General features: G+C 38.1%; 1 protein-coding gene across 1 annotated transcript in view; it reads left to right on the forward strand.

The window, feature by feature from the left end:
- The window catches only part of LOC128689752 (scm-like with four MBT domains protein 2), a 72,292-nt gene extending 53,944 nt beyond the window's left edge, over positions 1–18,348 (forward strand). The window contains exons 11-12 of the mRNA XM_053778189.2: positions 2,240–2,420; positions 16,515–18,348. Of these exons, the coding sequence (XP_053634164.1) occupies positions 2,240–2,420; positions 16,515–17,152 (819 nt within the window). The 3' untranslated portion in view covers positions 17,153–18,348. The remainder of the gene's footprint in view (positions 1–2,239; positions 2,421–16,514) is intronic.
- The last annotated feature ends 7,084 nt before the right edge of the window (positions 18,349–25,432 follow it).

Consider the following 25,432-nt stretch of genomic DNA (forward strand, 5'->3'; position numbering starts at 1 on the left):
CTCTCCTCTCCTATTTTTAACTGACAAATCCATTTGTTCTCTAGGCTTTCTTAACTTGTTAATCTCACTCCAAAACTTTTTCTTATTTTCAACAAAATTTGTTGATAACATCTCACCCACTCTCTCATTTGCTCTCTTTTTACATTGCTTCACCACTCTCTTAACCTCTCTTTTTCTCCATATACTCTTCCCTCCTTGCATCACTTCTACTTTGTAAAAACTTCTCATATGCTAACTTTTTCTCCCTTACTACTCTCCTTACATCATCATTCCACCAATCGCTCCTCTTCCCTCCCGCACCCACTTTCCTGTAACCACAAACTTCTGCTGAACACTCTAACACTACATTTTTAAACCTACCCCATACCTCTTCGAGCCCATTGCCTATGCTCTCATTATCCCATCTATCCTCCAATAGCTGTTTATATCTTACCCTAACTGCCTCCTCTTTTAGTTTATAAACCTTCACCTCTCTCTTCCCTGATGCTTCTATTCTCCTTGTATCCCATCTACCTTTTACTCTCAGTGTAGCTACAACTAGAAAGTGATCTGATATATCTGTGGCCCCTCTATAAACATGTACATCCTGAAGTCTACTCAACAGTCTTTTATCTACCAATACATAATCCAACAAACTACTGTCATTTCGCCCTACATCATATCTTGTATACTTATTTATCCTCTTTTTCTTAAAATATGTATTACCTATAACTAAACCCCTTTGTATACAAAGTTCAATCAAAGGGCTCCCATTATCATTTACACCTGGCACCCCAAACTTACCTACCACACCCTCTCTAAAAGTTTCTCCTACTTTAGCATTCAGGTCCCCTACCACAATTACTCTCTCACTTGGTTCAAAGGCTCCTATACATTCACTTAACATCTCCCAAAATCTCTCTCTCTCCTCTACATTCCTCTCTTCTCCAGGTGCATACATGCTTATTATGACCCACTTTTCGCATCCAACCTTTACTTTAATCCACATAATTCTTGAATTTACACATTCATATTCTCTTTTCTCCTTCCATAACTGATCATTCAACATTACTGCTACCCCTTCCTTTGCTCTAACTCTCTCAGATACTCCAGATTTAATCCCATTTATTTCCCCCCACTGAAACTCCCCTACCCCCTTCAGCTTTGTTTCGCTTAGGGCCAGGACATCCAACTTCTTTTCATTTATAACATCAGCAATCATCTGTTTCTTGTCATCCACACTACATCCACGCACATTTAAGCATCCCAGTTTTATAAAGTTTTTCTTCTTCTCTTTTTTAGTAACTGTCTACAGGAGAAGGGGTTACTAGCCCATTGCTCCCGGCATTTTAGTCGCCTCATACGACACGCATGGCTTACGGAGGAAAGATTCTTTTCCACTTCCCCATGGACAATAGAAGAAATAAAGAAGAACAAGAGCTATTTAGAAAAAGGAGAAAAACCTAGATGTATGTATATATATATATGCATGTGCGTGTCTGTGAAGTGTGACCAAAGTGTAAGTAGGAGTAGCAAGATAACCCTGTTATCTAGCGTGTTTATGAGACAGAAAAAGAAACCAGCAATCCTACCATCATGCAAAACAGTTACAGGTTTCTGTTTCACAGTCATCTGGCAGGACGGTAGTACTTCCCTGGGTGGTTGCTGTCTACCAACCTACTATCTATTCTTTTATCTGCCTGGAAATAGTCATTTCTAAATTAACCACAAGTTAGTCTATCAGATGTGAGCCAAAGCCTCACATCTGATAGACTTTGGTTTAATCCCAGAATAAGTTAAAATATTGGGCCTGTTTCATTACACCTGATGCCCTGTTCATTTAGTAAGTAGGTATCTGAGTGATAACTGACTATTGTGGGCTCCATTCTGGGGAAGAGGCTCATAGGATCCCAGTAGAAATAAGTGAAACATAGTGCCTTTCTTGGGTTATCCTGGGTTACTAATTCTCTAGGTTGATAACCCAAATTAAATCATCTACAGTATTAGTACAGGAGAATAATAAACTACCATTCCTTGCCACAGGAAGGTAGAATTATTATGCATTTACCCCTTGTCATTCCATAGGCATTAGTTTTTATATAAAATTAATGTAATATATGAATGATTGTATCAGGGTGTCCAGCAACTTGTATGTAAATTAAGTAAAGAATTATACTGTACAAGTACCTAATAGTTTGTGGATATACATTCTTGAAAGTTATTTTTTTCTTTTTTCTTACATAATGTATTCTGTCAACAGATGACAATTCAAGGCAATCCGTCATCATGTCTTCGAGGCAGAGGTAGAATTTCCATTAACAAGGGTGTTAGAGGTGGACCAGGAGCATCAAGAATGTTTCATCGACGTAAGAGGGGTGGCCGTAAACGTCTCTTTGTACCTGTCAGAGCAAACCGTCTCCTGCAAACTAAAGGTTTAACAAGTAAGTCTGTTCTTGAAGCTTGTGACCATCATGCACCTTTAGGTAATTAAAGTAGAATAAAAGATTTTACAGTTTCATTGCTTCACATGACCTGGAACTGGTATAGTTGACTTTTTAGGTATCCTTAAAGAGAAACCTTTAAGTGGTTGACAGATTTTTCTTTTCTTCCTCCAAAGTTTTCACTTGTTACTTAAGAATGCCTAATCCGATCAGTTTAAAATTTTCATTGTTAGTTTACTGTAACCTAGATAATAGGTTGGTAGGCAGCAACTGCCCAGAAAGGTACTGTACTACCATTCTGCCAAGTGAGTGTGAAACAGAAGCTGCTGGTGTCTTTTTTCTGTCTCTTAAATGTGCAAGATTTCAGGTATGTCTTGCTACTTCTACTTATGCTTAGGTCACACTACACATGCATATACGAGCATTTATGTAGTAACCCCTTCTCCCTATATATTCCTAAATTTATAAGGAGAATCTTTTGTTTTTCCTTTTTGGGCCACCCTGCCTTGGTTTGATATGGCTGGTTTGTTGAAAGAAGAGGAAGAGGTTTACTATAACTAGGGAAATGTTTGTGCATCTACTGGCATGTGCAAGTGCCCTCTCATTAATTTTATATAGACCATTCCTGGATTCTGGAATCCATATGATAATTTAGTCTCTTCTAGTCAGCTTCAAGGTTTTAGCTCTGATGTATCCTACTTAGAAGAAGGCTGGGATTTTTATTGGAGTATATGGGTGCCAATATTACAGTATTGATTTTACCCATGTCCAACACATAGCCAAGGTCTCCAAAACAGTAGGCATCCTCTCCAAGATTTGGTACTATGTACTCCAAACAGCACTACTTACACTGTACCACTCCCTAATCTACCCTTATCTCACCTATGGTATTTGTGCTTGGGGATCTACTATGACTAGTCACCTTAAACCATTAGTAACCCAACAAAAAGCTGCTCTGTGGATTATCACCCATTTCTGTGCCAGACAACACATCCCCCCCACTCTTCAAGAATTTGAACTTACTAAATACACAAAATATGCACTCACATTACTGTCCCTGTTCTTCTTCTTTCAACGTACCAGCCGTATCCCACTGAGGTGGGGTGGCCCAAAAGAAAAAACTGAAGTTTCTCCTTTTAAATTTAGCAATATATACAGGAGAAGGGGTTACTAGCCCCTTGCTCCCGGCATTTTAGTCGCCTCTTACGACACGCATGGCTTACAGAGGAAGAATTCTGTTCCACTTCCCCATGGAGATAAGAGGAAATAAACAAGAACAAGAATTAGAAAGAAAATAGAAGAAAACCCAGAGGGGTGTGTATATATATATATATGCTTGTACACATATGTGTAGTGTGACCTAAGTGTAAGTAGAAGTAGCAAGACTTACCTGTAATCTTGCATATTTATGAGACAGACAAAAGACACCAGCAATCCTACCATCATGTAAAACAATTACAGGCTTTCGTTTTACACTCACTTGGCAGGACGGTAGTACCTCCCTGGGCGGTTGCTGTCTACCAACCTACTACCTACAACTGTCCCTGTTATATATATATATATAGAACATTAAACTTTAACAAAAACCCTTCCCCTCAAACTTCTCCTTGATAGCTACAGCAGAACACACAGGCACAACACAAGGCACAAAACACTTCAACATCCCCTGTGTCTTGCGTTAGCTGGCCCAGTGGCGAATGTGACGGTCTGGAGTTTTGAGACTCTCTGACCATGGGTACAAACCCCACCCGTGGTATGGCTTGTTTGCAATCGTGTCATTACGATTTCGTGAGTCATCCTCTGTGTCTGCCTCACCCTATGCAAAAATGCAGTGCACATAAAGTGCCCCAAGATCTGGAATTCATTGCCAGAACCAGTGAAAGGTCTTGCATTTGCCAATCAATTTAGAGCTATAATTAGAAATCACCTCATCTCCCTAACTTAAATGCCGACACTGTGCTATACCAAACAAAACCAGTTCATCTGTACCTAACAATACTAGTTCATCTAACTACTTCCTGAAATCATAGAGCCTGTTAGAAACTACTTAATCAGTTTAAAGTATTAATACATACTTAAAGTTGTGCTATTTTTACTTCCTCTCTTTTTGTAATAATGTGTACTTATAATTGTACCACTCATTACCTATGTCTAGCCTTAAGTAGTCTGTAAGCATTAGGATTAGTCTGCTTGAAATGCGCATGCATGGTAGTGGCTTTCTTTTGTGCTTAACAATATTTTATTACTGTAAAGTACATTTTTTATACTGCACAAGGAAATAAAATATTTGTTTGTTTGTTTTTGTGTAATTGTTCAAGTTTTGGTGTTGGATAACTTGAGAATGCCTCTTCTGAATTATTTCAATCTTGTAAAAGTGATAACATCTGAGTTTAGGCTGTGCGCATACAAATTTTTAATTTTACCAACATTTTTTTTTTTTCAACAAACCAGCTGTATCCTACCAAGGCAGGGTGACCTAAGAAGAAAAAATGAAAGTTTTTCTTTTTAAATTTAGTAATTTATATAGAAGAAGGGGCTACTAGCCCCTTGCTCCCAGCATTTTAGTCACTTCTTACAACATGCATGGCTTACAGAGGAAGAATTTTACCAATGTATAGATATTTAATAAACTTTTAGTTGTTGGAATCCAAGCAATAATTGGAGAATGCTTCTTTTGGTCAGCTTCATGTTTTACCACTGGTGTGATTTCTTGAAAAAAAAGCTTCACAATGATTTGCCAATTTTATTAACCAGTTCACCGGCTGTGCTGTAATACTACAGCTTTGAGGTCACTGGTCATTCCGTACTACTCGGCTCACTCAGATAAGCTGTGAGCAGTAAATTTGATTCTAGATATGGGAGAATGGGTCTGTGTGGTAAGTGTCACCATGTAAAAAAACAAAATCCTGCAGCACACTGCATAATGAGAAAAAATTGTGACCATGGTTTTGGTTTAAAACGGCAAATTTGCAGAGTATTTTTGTATGGTTTTTATGGTGGTATTCTCGGTTTCTTGGTCTCATTTGATAGAATGAAAGATATATTACAGAAATAGAGATAATTTTGATTGGTTTCAGGACTAAAAATAGCTTGAAATTGAGCTGAAAATGGTGGAAATGTTCAAATTTTGCCGATATTCAAGAGTAAACAAATCACGTCATTCATCCAATATGTGTCCATCTGGTGGGTCTAATATGCATTCATGAATGCACTGATATTATTTATATAATTATTACAATGTTGCATAACAGTAATCTTATATTTTTTTGTGTGAATAAAAATCCTTTGTGTGAATAAAAAAATCAAAATGAAATTCATGAGTTCAGCCTGAGAATGTAACTAATGAACAGAGGAAATGTTATTTTAATGCCAGGAATGCCTGCATTGTTTATTTTTGCCTTTATTTTAAATTTGGGATATTTTGAAATTTGTGTGAAATTGGCCAAGTTATCAATTTTCAATCACTTTATTGGAAAGTTGAAATAGGTGATATGGCAATTTTTTGTGCTCACTTGATAAAAAGGAAGACATAGTAACAAAGTAGAAAAGAATTTGGTTGACTGGAACAATGTAATTGGCCTAAAATAGGACCCAAAAGTGAGCAAAATTGCTAATGCGTTATTATCACTGACACTGCAAACTTTGCAGAAGCATAATTTCGTCAGTTTTCCATCAAATTTTGTATGGTGTAGGAGGTAGGTTACTGAAAGCAGTGAAGAGTTTTTACGACGATAGTGAGGCTCAAGTTAGAGTATGTAGGAAAGAGGGAAATTTTTTCCCAGTAAAAGTAGGCCTTAGACAAGGATGTGTGATGTCACCGTGGTTGTTTAATATATTTATAGATGGGGTTGTAAGAGAAGTAAATGCGAGGGTCTTGGCAAGAGGCGTGGAGTTAAAAGATAAAGAATCACACACAAAGTGGGAGTTGTCACAGCTGCTCTTTGCTGATGACACTGTGCTCTTGGGAGATTCTGAAGAGAAGTTGCAGAGATTGGTGGATGAATTTGGTAGGGTGTGCAAAAGAAGAAAATTAAAGGTGAATACAGGAAAGAGTAAGGTTATGAGGATAACAAAAAGATTAGGTGATGAAAGATTGAATATCAGATTGGAGGGAGAGAGTATGGAGGAGGTGAACGTATTCAGATATTTGGGAGTGGACGTGTCAGCGGATGGGTCTATGAAAGATGAGGTGAATCATAGAATTGATGAGGGAAAAAGAGTGAGTGGTGCACTTAGGAGTCTGTGGAGACAAAGAACTTTGTCCTTGGAGGCAAAGAGGGGAATGTATGAGAGTATAGTTTTACCAACGCTCTTATATGGGTGTGAAGCGTGGGTGATGAATGTTGCAGCGAGGAGAAGGCTGGAGGCAGTGGAGATGTCATGTCTGAGGGCAATGTGTGGTGTGAATATAATGCAGAGAATTCGTAGTTTGGAAGTTAGGAGGAGGTGCGGGATTACCAAAACTGTTGTCCAGAGGGCTGAGGAAGGGTTGTTGAGGTGGTTCGGACATGTAGAGAGAATGGAGCGAAACAGAATGACTTCAAGAGTGTATCAGTCTGTAGTGGAAGGAAGGCGGGGTAGGGGTCGGCCTAGGAAGGGTTGGAGGGAGGGGGTAAAGGAGGTTTTGTGTGCGAGGGGCTTGGACTTCCAGCAGGCATGCGTGAGCGTGTTTGATAGGAGTGAATGGAGACAAATGGTTTTTAATACTTGACGTGCTGTTGGAGTGTGAGCAAAGTAACATTTATGAAGGGATTCAGGGAAACCGGCAGGCCGGACTTGAGTCCTGGAGATGGGAAGTACAGTGCCTGCACTCTGAAGGAGGGGTGTTAATGTTGCAGTTTAAAAACTGTAGTGTAAAGCACCCTTCTGGCAAGACAGTGATGGAGTGAATGATGGTGAAAGTTTTTCTTTTTCGGGCCACCCTGCCTTGGTGGGAATCGGCCGGTGTGATAATATAATATAATATAATATTTTATTACCTTCAGAAAAAGATTCTCTACCATTTCATAAGAAAAATAACAAAAAACAATTTTGAAAATTCTTGGACATGTTGGACAAATTTCAGATTGGAGGTCTGGACAGTGAAAGGGAGAGTGCCTCTTGGATTGACTGCAAACATGAAATAAGAACATAAGAAAGAAGGAACACTGCAACAGGCCTACTGGCCTATGTGAGGCAAGTCCAGTTCTCCCACCGGCTTAAGCCAGTGCGTTGACCTAGTCAGGTCACTTAAGGGAAGAGCATGGCATCTGACCTAGTAGCACAAGCTAATGTACTGTATCATAGAGAACGATTTGGTTTGATTTTGGGCCTAGTTTACCAATTTTATTTTTTATCAGTTTTATTGAAATAATGTGGAACATTGAAATTCTGGTTTTCATGTGACAATTTATGAATGCTTCACCTGATTAACTTCGGGTCTTCCATGCCAAAAATTTGAGCATGCATTTTCTGAGTGGCTTCAAACTGGAAAGTGTTTGTGTGTTTTGAAATACACTCTCTTCTCACTTAATGATGGATTTCTGTTCCTGAGACCATGTCATTAAATGAATTCATCGCTAACCGAGGAGCATACTATAATGGTAGTGAGTGTGTGTCAGCCATCTTTGATATTGTTTTAATGTCACCTTTGCACCATTTATAACATTTTTGGTATGTTTTTAAATGTTTATACAGTAGTGTACTGATATTGAAATAAACAGAATGGAGGAAATCAGCTCTGATATACATTATTTAGGTATAAGTGCTGATCAGAGAGCCCATCGTAAGTCCGTAGCATCAGTAAATGAGTACGTCACTAAGTGAGGAGAGGCTGTATTGGTCTGGTTGGCATTAAATTTTCTAAGCTAGTGTATCTTAGTGGAAGGTTTGAATTGGTTGTGGGTTGTGTAGGTGCCAGTGTGCCTTTTTTTTTTTTTTTTTTTTTTTTTTTTTTTTTTTTTTTTTTTTTTTTTTTTTTTTTTTTTTTTTTTTTTTTTTAAGAAATTTAGATACACGTTATACAGTGGTACCTCGGGATACCAACAGCTCAAAATGCAAACAGTTATGTAAGTGTATTTATGTAAGTGTTTTTATAAGTGTATTTTTGGGGGTCTGAAATGGATTAATCAAATTTACATTATTCCTTATGGGAACAAGCCTTCTGGAACGTAATAAGTTTGTATCCTGAGGTACCACTGTACAGTGGTCCCTCGATAATAGTCGGGCTCGATAATCGTCCTTTTCGGAAATCGTCGCGTTATTTTAGTCCAAACATTGGCTCGCAAATTGTCGGTTGACTCGCTAATCGTCGTTCGTCCTGGACGCGTACTTACGGCTCTGAGCCGCCTCGGCCTCCCTTTCCAGCCAGTGTGCCATTGTTTACCAGTGAGCAACAGTCCCTTCACGTGTTCATACGAAATACAGTGGTCCCTCGATAATAGTCGGGCTCGATAGTCGTCCTTTTCGGAAATCGTCGCGTTATTTTAGTCCAATCATTGGCTCGCAAATGGTCGGTTGACTCGCTAATCGTCGTTCGTCCTGGACGCGTACTTACGGCTTTGAGCCACGTTGGCCTCCCTTCCCAGCCAGTGTGCCATTGTTTACCAGTGAGCGACAGTCCCCTCACTTGTTCATATGAAATATTTCATAATATTCCATTCATTTTAGTGCTTGCAAGTGCTAAATAAGCTACCATGGCTCCAAAGAAAGCTCCTAGTGCCAAGCCTTTGGTAAAGACTGTGAGAAATACGATTGAATTTAAGAAAAACATCATTGAGCAATATGAAAGTGGCGTACGTGTGGCTGAACTGGCCAGGATGTATAACAAATCCCGTACAACCATATCTTCCATCGTGGCCAAGAAAAAGGAAATCAAGGAAGCTGTTGTTGCAAAGGGGGTAAATATGTTGACAAAAATGAGTGCTCGAAGATGTTGAGAAGGTATTATTGGTGTGGATAAACGAGAAACAATTAGCAGTAGATAGTCTTATGACGTCGATTATTTGTGAAAAGGCTAGGCAGTTGCATGATGATCTGGTAAAGAAATTGCCTGCAACGAGTACTGACATTTGAATTTAAGGCCAGCAAAGGTTGGTTTGAGAGATTTAAGAACCTTAGTGGCATACACAGTGTGATTGTGATAAGGCATGGTGAGGCTGCCAGTTCGGACAAAATTGCAGCTACAAAATTCATAAGTGAATTCAAGGAGTACATAGAGGCTGAAGGACTGAAACCTGAACAAGTGTTCAATTGTGACGAAACAAGCCTCTTTTGGAAGAAAATGCCAAAGAGGACCTACATTACTCAGGAGGAAAAGGGACTACCAGGACACAAGCCTATGAAAGACAGGCTGACGCTCATGTTCTGTGCTAATGCTAGTGGGGATTTCAAAGTGAAGCCGTTACTAGTGCACCATTCTGAAAATCCCAGAGTTAAAAAAAAACAATCTTATGAAGAGTAAATTGTGTGTGTTTTGGAGATCTAACAATAAGGCATGGGTCACTAGGGAAATTTTCGTCGAGTGGTTCAATGAAGTGTTTGGCCCTAGTGTGAAGAATTACCTCTTGGAAAAGAAATTGGATCTCAAGTGCCTCCTAGTAATGGACAATGCACCTGCTCATCCTCCAAACTTGGATGACCTAATTCTGCAGGAGTTTGGGTTCATCACAGTAAAGTTCTTGCCCCTGAATACCACTCCTCTCCTCCAGCCCATGGACCAGCAGGTCATTTCAAACTTTAAAAAACTCTACACCAAAGCAGTGTTTCAAAGGTGCTTTAATGTGACCTCAGACACTCACTTGACCCTAAGAGAGTTTTGGAAAGAACACTTCAGTATCCTCCATTGCATAAGCCTTATAGGTAAGGCTTGGGAAGGAGTGACTACCAGGACTTTGAACTCTGCTTGGAGAAAATTGTGGCCAGATTGTGTCCACAAGAGGGATTTTGAAAGGTTTGTGGCTGACCCTGATGAGCCTATGTCATTTGTGAACTCTATTGTGGCATTGGGGAGTTCCATGGGGTTGGATGTGAGTTTGGAGGATGTGGAAGAGTTGGTGGAGGACCACAACGAAGAGCTAACCACTGAGGAGCTGCAAGAGCTTCAGCAAGAACAGCAACAGATCGCAGCTCAGAATCTTGCTGCAGAGGAGGAGGAAGAGAGATGGAAGAAGGTGCCTTCTTCAGAAATTAAGGAGATTTTTGAAATGTGGGGTAGGATGGAAAGATTTATGGAGAAACATCATCCTGAGAAGGATGTTGCAAGCCATATAGGCAACTTGTACAGTGACAGAGTCTTGGCCCATTTTAGGGAAGTTTTAAAGAGAAGCCAGAAACAGAGCTCTCTGGACACTTTTTTTGCGAGACAGGACTCCAGTGACTCTCAAGCTGGTCCTAGTGGCATTAAGAAATAGAGAAGAGAAGTAACCCCAGAAAAGGACTTGGTACCTAAGGTGTTGATGGAAGGGGATTCCCCTTCCAAACAGTAACTAACCCAATCTCTCTCCTCCTCCAGTCTTCCATATACTAAGAAGAATCGCCAATAAAGGTAAGTGTTATGCTGTTAATGTTTCATTCATCATGTCCCATTATATTGTTTATGTACTACATCTATTGTAAAAAACATTTTTTGTTTTAATACAGTGGACCCCCGGTTTGCAATATTAATCCGTTCCTGAGAGCTCATCATAAACCAAAATTATCGAAAAGCGAATCAATTTTCCCCATAAGAAATAATGGAAATCAAATTAATCCGTGCAAGACACCCAAAAATATGAAAAACAAAATTTTACCACATGAAATATTAAGTTTAATGCACACAAACTGAAGAAGACATGCACAGTTTGTAGTACTCTACTAACAATAGAATACATGACACTTACCTTTAATGAAGATCTGGTGATGATTGATGGGATGGGAGGAGGGGAGAGTGTCGAACTTATTGTTTAGAAGGGGAATCCCCTTCCATTAGGACTTGAGGTAGCAAGTCCTTTTCCGGGGTTACTTCCCTTCTTCTTTTAATGCCACTAGGACCAGCTTGAGTCACTGGACTTCTGTCGCACAACATATCTGTCCATAGAGGCCTGTACCTCTCATTCCTTTATGACTTTCCTAAAGTGTACAGATTGCCAACACGGCTTGCAGTAGCTGTGTCAGGGTGATTTTCATCAAAAAAGGTTTGCACTTCAAGCCACATTGCACACATTTCCTTAATCTTTGAAGTAGGCAACTTCTTCAATTTCTCTATCCCCTCCTCCGAAGCAGTTTCCTCAGGTCTGGCCTCTTGCTGTTGAAGATGATCTAGCAGCTCATCAGTGGTTAGTTCGTCATTGTCCTCCTCCACCAACTCTTCCACATCCTCCCCACTAACCTCCAACCCCAAGGACTTCCCCAATGCCACAATGGATTCCTCAACTGGCATAGGATTCCCAGGGTTAGCCTCAAACCCTTCAAAATCCCTTTTGTCTACACATTCTGGCCACAGTTTTTTCCAAGCAGAGTTCAAGGTCCTCTTAGTCACTCCCTCCCAAGCCTTACCTATAAGGTTTACACAATTGAGGATATTGAAGTGATCCTGTGGTCACTTCAAAGCACTTTTGAAACATAGCTTTTGTGTACAGTTTCTTGAAGTTGGAAATGACCTGCTGGTCCATGGGCTGCAGGAGAGGAGTGGTATTAGGAGGCAAAAACTTGACCTTAATGAAGCTCTTGTCCCCAGAAAGTCACTCTGCCAAGTCTGTAGGATGACCAGGGGCATTGTCTGATACCAGGAGACACTTAAGGTCTAATTTCTTTTCAAGGTAATTTTTAACATTGGGGCAAATGCATTGTGTAACCAGTCATAGAAAAAGTCCCTAGTGACCCATGCCTTACTGTTTGCCCTCCACAGCACACACAAATTAGCCTTGAGGACATTGTTTTGCCTGAACGCTCTGGGAGTTTCTGAGTGATACACCAATAAAGGCTTCACTTTGCAATCACCACTAGCATTGGCATACATCAGAAGAGTAAGCCTGTCTTTCATAGGCTTATGTCCTGGGAGTGCCTTTTCCTCCTGAGTAATGTAGGTCCTGCTTGGCATTTTCTTCCAAAACAGGCCTGTTTTGCCGCAATTAAACATTTGTTCAGGTTTCAAGTCTTCACTGTCTGTGTAATCCTTGAATTCCTTCACAAATTTTTCAGCTGCTTTTTGGTCTGAACTGGCAGCCTCACCATGCCTAATCACACTATGTATGCCACTACGATTCTTAAATCTTTCAAACCAACCTTTGCTGGCCTTAAATTCACTCACATCACCACTAGTTGCAGGCAGTTTCTTTACCAAATCGTCATGCAACTGCCTAGCCTTTTCACAAATGATCGCTTGAGAGATGCTATCTCCTGCTATCTGTTTTTCATTTATCCACACCAATAACAGTCTGTCAACATCATCTAACACTTGTGGTCGCTGTTTCGTAATCACAGTTGCACCTTTTGCAACAACAGCTTCCTTGATTGCCATTTTCCTGGTCACTATAGTAGCGATGGTTGATTGGGGTTTTGTATACAACCTGGCCAGCTCCGACACATGCACTCCACTTTCATACTGTGCAATTACCTCTTTCTTCATTTCAATAGTCATTAGCACCCTTTTTCTCGAAGGGTTGGCACTAGAAGCTTTCTTGGGGCCCATGGTGACTTATTTTGCAGAAACAAGCACCAAAAACACTGTGATAATATGGAACGTACCGAATGTATCCTTAGATGCGAGCACACTGGCTGGCTTGTAAACACTGGCACACACAGGGTAGTTCAGGCCACACGTGGACACATCTTGGACGAATCGCATATGGCGGGTTTTTTAACGGGAACCGAGGCAAAATTTTTGCGTTAAAATGTACCGAATACCGGATTTATCGGATACTGATGCCATCGCAAACCGGGGGTCCACTGTACTTCTGGGTGTCAGGAACGGATTAATTGTATTTACATTATTTCTTATGGGGAAAATTGATTCGAAAATCGTCTTTTTCGATAATCATCGCACTTCCAGGAACGGATTAACAACGATAAATGAGGGACCACTGTATTTGTAAGTTCTATTCTCATGTACCTCAAGCCATGTTTGAGGAATATCATACCTTGAAATAGTTCTAATATGGCATGGAAAACCTGTTCATCCTGTTGCATGACAGAAACAATCATTAGATAAACCGTGATTTATAGTGAATATTGATAGTGTTCTTATGGTGCAGTGTGCTTCCTGCCTTATTTCCAGTAATATTTTTGCTTAAAAGCAAGATATTGTCAGTGAATAAAAAAAAAACATACTTTATATGGTTTAACCCTTTCAGGGTCCGTGCCATAGATCTATGGCTTTACGTTGAGGGTCCAAACCGTAGATCTACACCATGAGCTCAGCTCACTCTGATAAGCTATGAGCGGTAAATTTGGGCCTAGATATGAGAGAATACATCTATGTGGTATGTGTGCACCACATAAAATAAATCCTGCAGCACACAGTGCATAATGAGAAAAAACTGAGACCATAATTTTCGATTAAAACAGCGACTTTGCAGTGTTTTTTTTTTTGTATGTTTTTTATAGTTGTATTTGCGATTTCTTGGTCTCGTTTGATAGAATGGAAGATATATTACAGAAATAGAGATGATTTTGATTGGTTTTAGTACTGAAAATGGCTTGAAACCAAGCTCAAAGTAGCGGAAATGTTAAATTTTTGCCGATGTTCAAGAGTAAACAAATGACCTCACTGGTCTAATACATGCCAGCTGGTGGGTCTGATATATGTTCACAAATGTGCTGATATTATTTATACAATTATTACAATATTGCATGACAGTAAATCTTCTATTTTTTGGTTTGAATAAAAATTCATTATGTGAATTAAAAATCAAAATGGAATTCATTTGTAAAGCCTGAAAACGTAGCTAATTAGCAGAGGAAATGTTAGTTTAGTGCCAGGAATGCCTGCATTGTTTATTCTGGACCCTATTTTGAAATTGGAATATTTTGAACTTTGCATTAAATTGGCCAAATTACCAATTTCCGATCACTTTATTTTGTAGTTGAAACAGTTGACTTGGTGATTTCTTGTGCTCAATTGATAGAATTGAAGTAATACTAGTGAAATAGCTAAGAATTTGGTCTACTGGAACAATGTAATTGGCCTAAAATGGGAGTCAAAGTCGGCAAAATTGCTGATGCATAAATATCGCTGACACATCAAAATTCATGAGAGCATAATTTCATCAATTTTCTATCAAATTTCATACTTTTTGTTTTATTACCTTCAGATAAAGATTCTATACCATTTCATTAGAAAAAATAACAAAATTATTTTTTTGAAATTCAAGGACCCTGGTGCACACTTTGAAATTTGGCCTCTGGACCCTGAAAGGGTTAAACAAACTGGAAACCAAAAATACTAATTGGCACTTTAGCACTGATGTTGCTTACAGCGCATCAATTTTGGCTAACTTTAACACACCATAAACCACCATCCCCACCTCTCTGAAGGAGGGGTTGAGGATGGTGTTTTGAACCTTTTCATATGATGCATCATCCATTAAAGATTGATGCAGAAAATATTTTTTTTACTTTAATTAGGGAAAGCAGTAAAGCCATTGGGGTTATATAGCATGGAGAAAATCAGATTCGATCCAAGCTAGAGGAGGATAAGTTCGGTTCCTTGGATCAAAAGCCCCTCATCAGCACTACGGCATCCCCCTTCAGGAAGCATAATCCAGTTATGTAATGCAAAATATTACTATGCCATTTCGAGAGCAAAAATGACAAAATAGCACACACACACTACATTAACAATACCAACCTTCTAAGTAGAATACAAGAGTGTTGAAATTTTAAAGCCCATTTGAAGCTGCCAAGCAGCTTCAAACTTAATGTGCTATTGTAATTTAGGAAATTGGCCTCTCTCTGTTGACAAGAGAATGCCTCTTCCATTTACTTTCAGAGTTTGAGTTTCTTAGTGGAAAATTTGAATTTTATCTGTCTTAATTTACCATTTTTAGTTTAGATGTGGTGACTTGAAGGGTGTATAAATCTCTAGTGAAGGGAAGGCAGGGTAGAGTCATCCTAGAAGAGGTTGGGAGTGGGTAAAGGAGGTTTTGTGTGTAAGGGGTCTTGGACATGCAGCCAGTGTGTGTGTGTGTATGTTAGATAGGAGTGAGTGGAGGCAAATAGGTTTTGAGACTTGACTAGCTGTTGGAGTATGAGCAAGGTGATATATTGTTAAGGGATTCAGGGAAACCAGTTAGCCAGACTTGAGTCCTGGATGTTGGAAATACAGTGCCTACACACTGGAGGAGGAGTTGGGATATTTGCAGTTTGGAGGGGGCATCTGAACTGTGGTATCAGCACACCTCTGGCAAGTGATGGAGTGAATGATGGTGAAAGTTTATTTTTTTGGGTCACCCTGCCTCTGTGGGAGACAGCCATTATACTTAAAAAAAAAAAAACATGTGGTGACATGAATATCTCTTCTGATTAGCATCAAATTTGAACCCTTTGATGTTCCAACATAGAAATACTGGAGGGATTTGTATATGCTGCTAGTATGTTATATATTGACCCATTCTAAGACTTTTTTTTACTTCTATGATTTTTGCCCTCTCTCTCATTTTTTTTAATGAATTTTTGAAAGCGAGTCCAAACAATCATTCCAACTTACAAAGACTGGAAACTGCCCACTCCCAGGTCTGAAACTACACAGCTTCATATCTTGTCTCATCACTCCTCTTTGGAAGGAATCAGAACTATCTGATTTGTTACATGAGGATGATAATGAGTTCTGTAATTGGTTAGAGGCAATTATAATAATTTCACATATCCAGATTAATCTCTGGAACTTTTCCAGATGCGGGCCCCTAATGATGCCTTAGAAACGTATGCCACACTATGCACAGTTCCTATCTCTTACATTGAAGCACATGGAGTTGGGGTTTAGGCAATACAGGGATGCCATTCTCAGATCAAATAGCAGCTGAAATACATTCAGTTTGAATTATGATAATAATATACTTCTCATTAGGGTTACCCTTCCTTGGTGGAAAATGGCCTGTGTTAAAACAGAAATACTGTAGTGATGTATATATGTTGCAGATCCATCAGATGATATATCAGAGGATGTTGAAGAAGAGGAAGATGCTGAAATTGAGGAGGGTGATGATGATGATGTTGGAAGTGGTTCAGATGAAGGTGATACAAGCTCCCGTAGTTCTCGTCCTACAAGCCCTTTCCTAGAACATGGTCTTGGCAGTAGACGGCGACGAAGAGTTTTCCCACGGCTTGAAATGCAGACTCGAGGTATCAAGTTGCCTGATTATGCAACCCAAATGAAAATGAGACATGTAAAAAAAAAATATGAAACTGGAGAAGCTTCATCTAGTGCTTCAAGTTTCCGTGAAGAACCATTAGATCGTAAAGAGCGAATAAGAAGAGATAGAAAAAATGAATATCCTGATACAAATTCTGGTCTAGAACCTGCAAGTGTTACATCTGATCCTTTAGAATGGACAGTTCATGATGTTGAACAGTATGTTGCAAGCCAGTCAGCAATATGTCATCATGCAGTCAGACTGCGGGAACAAGAAATTGATGGACGTGCTTTTTTGTTACTTAACCTTCCTACTTTAGTACAGCATCTTGGTCTTCCACATAGTTCAGCAGTTGCACTTGCTCAACACATATGCAGAGTTAAACTAGCACATTTTCTTTTCTATTACAGAGCTGAAGCATGACCATCATTTTCATACAGAGGAGTGGCTATTATTGAGTAGATTAAAATGTGTTTTATGAAGACTTATAATGCACATTATATAATTTTGCTTACATTCATAAGATGATCTACAGTAAACTACTGTATATAAATATGTTTTCTTTTTGTGTAAAAGCGTTTATTTATTGATCTTAGGTGTATCAGTGTAACCTCATGAAATTGTGTGTGTGTGTGTAGATATATTTTTATTTTTGTTTTCAATAAGTCGGCTGTCTCCCACCGAGGCAGGGTGACCCAGAAAGAAAGAAAATCCCCAAAAAGAAAATACTTTCATCATCATTCAACACTTTCACCTCACTCATACATAATCACTGTCTTTGCAGAGGCACCCAGATATAACAGTTTAGAAGCATATATAAAGATATATACCATATCCTCCAAACTGCCAATATCCCAAACCCCTCCTTTAAAGTGCAGGCATTGTACTTCCCATTTCCATTACTCAAGTCCAGCTATATAAAAATAACCAGTTTCCCTGAATCCCTTCACTAAATATTACCCTGCTCACACTCCAACAGCTTGTCAGGTCCCAAAAACCATTCGTCTCCATTCACTCCTATCTAACACGCTCACGTACACTTGTGTGTATATGTGTATGTGTATATATATTCTTCTTCTTTCAACACACCGGCCGTATCCCACCGAGGCGGGGTGGCCCAAAAGGAAAAACGAAAGTTTCTCCTTTTACATTTAGTAATATATACAGGAGAAGTGGTTATTAGCCCCTTGCTCCCGGCATTTTAGTCGCCTCTTACAACACGCATGGCTTACGGAGGAAGAATTCTGTTCCACTTCCCCATGGAGGTAAGAGGAAATAAACAAGAACAAGAACTAGTAAGAAAAATGGAAGAAAACCCAGAGGGGTGTGTATATACATATATGCTTGTACATGTATGTGTAGTGTGACCTAAGTGTAAGTAGAAGTAGCAAGACGTACCTGAAACCTTGCATGTTTATGAGACAGAAAAATGGACAGCAGCAATCCTACCATCATGTAAAACAATTACAGGTTTCCATTTTACACTCACTTGGCAGGATGGTAGTACCTCCCTGGGTGGTTGCTGTTTACCAAAATACATACATACATATTACATACATACATACATACATACATACATACATACATACATACATACATACATACATACATACATATATACATACATACATACATACATATATATATATATATATATATATATATATATATATATATATATATTATATATATATATATATATATATATATATATATATATATATATATATATATATATACACATATATAATTTTTTTTTTTTTCAACAAGTCCGCCGTCTCCCACCGAGGCAGGGTGACCCAAAAAAGAAAGAAAATCCCCAAAAAGAAATACTTTCATCATCATTCAACACTCTCACCACACTCACACATTATCACTGTTTTTGCAGAGGTGCTCAGAATACAACAGTTTAGAAGCATACACATATAAAGATACACAACATATCCCTCCAAACTGCCAATATCCCAAACCCCTCCTTTAAAGTGCAGGCATTGTACTTCCCATTTCCAGGGCTCAAGTCCGACTGTATGAAAATAACCGGTTTCCCTAATTCCCTTCACTAAATATTACCCTGCTCACACTCCAACAGATTGTCAGGTCCCAAGTACCATTCGTCTCCATTCACTCCTATTTAACACGCTCACGCACGCTTGCTGGAAGTCCAAGCCCCTTGCCCACAAAACCTCCTTTACCCCCTCTCTCCAACCCTTTCGAGGACGACCCCTACCCCTCCTTCCTTCCCCTATAGATTTATATGCTTTCCATGTCATTCTACTTTGATCCATTCTCTCTAAATGACCAAACCACCTCAACAACCCCTCTTCTGCCCTCTGACTAATACTTTTATTAACTCCACACCTTTTCCTAATTTCCACACTCCGAATTTTCTGCATAATATTTACACCACACATTGCCCTTAAACACTAGCCATCTTCCACCAATGCAGGGCAACCCAAAAAAGAAACACTTTCACCATCATTCACACACAATTACTGTCTTTGCAGAGGCATGCAGATATGACAGCGTAGATGTTACTCCAGTCAGCAGATATCCCAAACCCTTCCTTTAAAGTGTAAGCATTGTACTTCCCACCTCCAGGACTCAAGTCTAGCAAACTGGTTTCCCTGAATCCCTTCACAAAATATTACCCTGCTCACACTCCAACAGCTCATCAAGTCCCAAAGACCATTCATCTCCACTCCTCTCTAACACACTCACACATACCTGCTGTATGTCCAAACCTCTTTTATCCCCTCCCTCTATCCTTTCCTAGGATGACCCCTCCACTACAGATTTATACACCCTCCAAGCCATCCTTTTTGCTTCACCCTTTCTAAAAGACAAACCACCTCAACAACCTCCTCCTCAGACCTCTGAATAATACTTTTAGTAACTCCACACCTCCTAATTTCCATACTACACATTCTCTGCATAATATTTTCGCTACACATTGCCCTTAGGCAAGACATCTCCACTGTCTCCAGCCTCCTCCTTGCTGCAACATTCACAACCCATGCTTCATGCTCATATATAAGTGTTGGTACCACTATACTCTGCTACATTCCCTTTTTTGTCTCCACAGACACCTCAATGCACCACCCACCTTTTTTCCTTCAGTTCTGTGGCTTACCTCGTCCTTCATAAACCCATCCGCCGACAAGTCTACTCCCAAGTATCCAAACACATTCACTTCTCCCTTCAGTCTGATAGAGAGTTTTTCTTAACTAAATTGTTTGATACCCTCATCACCTTACCCTTATCTATGTGTGAATGATGGTGAAAGTGTTTCTTTCTTGTTTGGGTCACTGCCTTGGTGAGAGACAACCAGCTTGTTAAAAAATACGTGTGTGTATGTATATATACACATATATATATATATATATGCAAAACAACCACTCTGAAAGAATAGAGAAATTCCAAGCGCTTTCGTGACTACTCACATTATCAAGGAACTATGAAAGTAAAGCATCCAAGGAAGCTATATAAGGGGTCTGGCCAACACCTCACTATCAGATCTCACAATGGTTAAACACTTGACGAGCGCCGACCCAACTGGATAGGTCCTTTGCACAACTCACCCACAAACTATTCTACCCAAGAAAATTTAAAAATTATTATTTGTCCAGTGTATTATTAAATTCTTCCCAAATTCTATTAATTATAAATGGATCTAATTTATATAAACCAAAGGAAATATTCATATTATTGTCAAAACTGCTTTTTATGAAACAAGATTCAATTATATTTCTGTCAACCATGGACTTGCTTGATACTACTTTCTCAACTTTTTGAAAATCAATTGGATGGTTAAAATCTCTTACATGAATAAATAGAGCATTGGAATCTTGTCCAGTTTTAATGCTATATTTATGTTGTTTTAATCTTAGTTCGAGATTTTTACCAGTTTGACCGTAATAAACTTTATCGCAAATTTTACAAGGAATCTTATAGACACATCCATCAGCATTTTGGGGGGAATTCTTTATCAAAAGTTTTTTTACCGTATCAAGATTTTTGAATACAACTTTAATATTAAAAGTTTTAAGAAGGGAAGGCATATCAACCAAGTTTTCATGGTAAGCGAGAACCAACATATTTTTAGTTGAATAAGGCTGGTTGTCCCTTTTTGGATTGTAAAAAGTATTTCTAGCAACTTTAAAAGATTTATCAATTACATTTCTTGGGTATTTTAAATCATTACCTATTTCATAAATTTTGGATATTTCCTCATCTATGAACTCAGGACTACAAATTCGTAAAGCTCTCAAAAACATTGATGAGAAAACAGACAGTTTGACTCTATCTTGATGCGAGGAATAATAGTGGACATAGGAACAGTTATTTGTAGGTTTTCTGTAAATTTTAAATTTGAATTCATTATTACCCTTAATAATTAAAACATCTAGAAAAGGCAATGAGTTATTTTCTTCAAACTCAACAGTAAAGTTTATAGAATGGGCTAAGCTATTTAATTTTCCAAGGAAATGGTGTATATCTACATTTCCTTGGAAAATTAAATAGCTTAGCCCATTCTATAAACTTTACTGTTGAGTTTGAAGAAAATAACTCATTGCCTTTTCTAGATGTTTTAATTATTAAGGGTAATAATGAATTCAAATTTAAAATTTACAGAAAACCTACAAATAACTGTTCCTATGTCCACTATTATTCCTCGCATCAAGATAGAGTCAAACTATCTGTTTTCTCATCAATGTTTTTGAGAGCTTTACGAATTTGTAGTCCTGAGTTCATAGATGAGGAAATATCCAAAATTTATGAAATAGGTAATGATTTAAAATACCCAAGAAATGTAATTGATAAATCTTTTAAAGTTGCTAGAAATACTTTTTACAATCCAAAAAGGGACAACCAGCCTTACTCAACTAAAAATATGTTGGTTCTCCCTTACCATGAAAACTTGGTTGATATGCCTTCTTTTCTTAAGACTTTTAATATTAACCCTTTCAGGGTCCGTCCCGTAGATCTACGGCTTTACGTTCAGGGTCCAAACCGTAGATCTACGCCATGAGCTCAGGTCACTCTGATAAACTGTGAGTGGTACATTTGGGCCTAGATATGAGAGAATACATCTATGTGGTATGTGTGCACCACATAAAACAGATCCTGCAGCACACTGTGTATAATGAGAGAAAAAAAATTAAATCATGATTTTTCGATTAAAACAGCAACTTTGCAGTGTTTATTCGTATGTTTTTTATAGTTGTATTTGCGATTTCTTGGTCTCATTTGATAGAATGGAAGACATATTACAGAAATAGAGATGATTTTGATTGGTTTTAGCACTGGAAATGGCTTGAAACTGAGCTCAAAGTAGCAGAAATGTTAAATTTTTGCCGATATTCAAGAGTAAACAAACGACCTCACACGTCTAATACACGTCAGCTGGTGGGTCTAATATACATTCACAAATATGGTGATGATATTTATACAATTATTACAGTATTGCATAACAGTAAATCTTCTATTTTTTGGTGTGAATAAAAATTCATTATGTGAATAAAAAATCAAAATGGAATCTATTTGTAAAGCCTCAAAACATAACTAATGAACAGAGGAAATGTTAGTTTAGTGCCAGGAATGCCTACATTGTTCATTCTGGACCCTATTTTGAAATTGGAATATTTTGAACTTTGTGTTAAATTGGCCAAATTAACAATTTCTGATCACTTTATTTTGTAGTTGAAACAGTTGACTTGGCGATTTCTTGTGCTCAATCGATAGAATAGAAGTAATACTAGTGAAATAGCTAAGAATTTGGTTGATTGGAATAATGTAATTAGCCTAAAATGGGAGTCAAAGTCGGCAAAATCGCCGATTCGTAAATATCGCTGACACATCAAAATTCGCGAGAGCATAATTTCGTCAATTTTCCACCAAATTTCGTACTTTTTGTTTTATTACCTTCACAAAAAGATTCTCTACGATTTCATAAGAAAAAATAACAAATTTTTTTTTTTTAAATTCTTGGACACTGGTGCGTGACTCCAGATTTGGGCCTTGGACCCTGAAAGGGTTAAAGTTGTATTCAAAAATCTTGATACAGTAAAAAAACTTTTGATAAAGAATTCCCCCCAAAATGCTGATGGATGTGTCTATAAGATTCCTTGTAAAATTTGCGATAAAGTTTATTACGGTCAAACTGGTAAAAATCTCGAACTAAGATTAAAACAACATAAATATAGCATTAGAACTGGACAAGATTCCAATGCTCTATTTATTCATGTAAGAGATTTTAACCATCCAATTGATTTTCAAAAAGTTGAGAAAGTAGTATCAAGCAAGTCCATGGTTGACAGAAATACAATTGAATCTTGTTTCATAAAAAGCAGTTTTGACAATAATATGAATATTTCCTTTGGTTTATATAAATTAGATCCATTTATAATTAATAGAATTTGGGAAGAATTTAATAATACACTGGACAAATAATAATTTTTAAATTTTCTTGGGTAGAATAGTTTGTGGGTGAGTTGTGCAAAGGACCTATCCAGTTGGGTCGGCGAGCGTCAGGTGTTTAACCGTTGTGGGATCTGATAGTGAGGTGTTGGCCAGACCCCTTATATAGCTTCCTTGGATGCTTTACTTTCATAGTTCCTTGATAATGTGAGTAGTCACAAAAGCACTTGGAATTTCTCCATTCTTTCAGAGTGGTTGTTTTGCATATTCTGAAATCACCTGTTTACTGTGATCTTATTGCATATATATATATGCTATATATATATATATATATATATGCAATATATATATATATATATGCAATATATATATATATATATGCAATATATATATATATATATATGCAATATATATATATATATATATATATGCAATATATATATATATATATATATGCAAAACAACCACTCTGAAAGAATAGAGAAATTCCAAGCGCTTTCGTGACTACTCACATTATGAAGGAACTTGATAATGTGAGTAGTCACGAAAGCACTTGGAATTTCTCTATTCTTTCAGAGTGGTTGTTTTGCATATTTTGAAATCACCTGTTTACTGTGATCATATTTTGTGTGTGTGTGTGTGTGTGTGTGTGTGTGTGTGTGTGTGTGTGTATATATATATATATATATATATATATATATATATATATATGTATGTATGTATATATGTATGTATGTATATATATATTATAGGTAGTAGGTTGGTAGACAGCAACCGCCCAGGGAGGTACTACCGTCCTGCCAAGTGAGTGTAAAACGAAAGCCTGTAATTGTTTTACATGATGGTAGGATTGCTGGTGTCCTTTTTTCTGTCTCATGAACATGCAAGATTTCAGGTACGTCTTGCTACTTCTACTTACACTTAGGTCACACTACACATACATGTACAAGCACATATATACACACCCCTCTGGGTTTTCTTCTATTTTCTTTCTAGTTCTTATTCTTGTTTATTTCCTCTTATCTCCATGGGGAAGTGGAACAGAATTCTTCCTCCGTAAGCCATGCGTGTTGTAAGAGGCAACTAAAATGCCGGGAGCAAGGGGCTAGTAACCTCTTCTCCTGTATATATTACTAAATGTAAAAGGAGAAACTTTCGTTTTTCCTTTTGGGCCACCCCGCCTCGGTGGGATACGGCCGGTGTGTTGAATGAAAGAAATATATATATATATATATATGAATGCTAAAGTAGGAGAAACTTTTAGAGAGGGTGTGGTAGGTAAGTTTGGGGTGCCAGGTGTAAATGATAATGGGAGCCCTTTGATTGAACTTTGTATAGAAAGGGGTTTAGTTATAGGTAATACATATTTTAAGAAAAAGAGGATAAATAAGTATACACGATATGATGTAGGGCGAAATGACAGTAGTTTGTTGGATTATGTATTGGTAGATAAAAGACTGTTGAGTAGACTTCAGGATGTACATGTTTATAGAGGGGCCACAGATATATCAGATCACTTTCTAGTTGTAGCTACACTGAGAGTAAAAGGTAGATGGGATACAAGGAGAATAGAAGCATCAGGGAAGAGAGAGGTGAAGGTTTATAAACTAAAAGAGGAGGCAGTTAGGGTAAGATATAAACAGCTATTGGAGGATAGATGGGCTAATGAGAGCATAGGCAATGGGGTCGAAGAGGTATGGGGTAGGTTTAAAAATGTAGTGTTAGAGTGTTCAGCAGAAGTTTGTGGTTACAGGAAAGTGGGTGCAGGAGGGAAGAGGAGCGATTGGTGGAATGATGATGTAAAGAGAGTAGTAAGGGAGAAAAAGTTAGCATATGAGAAGTTTTTACAAAGTAGAAGTGATGCAAGGAGGGAAGAGTATATGGAGAAAAAGAGAGAAGTTAAGAGAGTGGTGAAGCAATGTAAAAAGAGAGCAAATGAGAGAGTGGGTGAGATGTTATCAACAAATTTTGTTGAAAATAAGAAAAAGTTTTGGAGTGAGATTAACAAGTTAAGAAAGCCTAGAGAACAAATGGATTTGTCAGTTAGAAATAGGAGAGGAGAGTTATTAAATGGAGAGTTAGAGGTATTGGGAAGATGGAAGGAATATTTTGAGGAATTGTTAAATGTTGATGAAGATAGGGAAGCTGTGATTTCGTGTATAGGGCAAGGAGGAATAACATCTTGTAGGAGTGAGGAAGAGCCAGTTGTGAGTGTGGGGGAAGTTCGTGAGGCAGTAGGTAAAATGAAAGGGGGTAAGGCAGCCGGGATTGATGGGATAAAGATAG

Source organism: Cherax quadricarinatus, chromosome 22 (genome assembly GCF_038502225.1).
Source record: "Cherax quadricarinatus isolate ZL_2023a chromosome 22, ASM3850222v1, whole genome shotgun sequence".
NCBI classification, from domain to species: Eukaryota; Metazoa; Arthropoda; class Malacostraca; order Decapoda; family Parastacidae; genus Cherax; species Cherax quadricarinatus.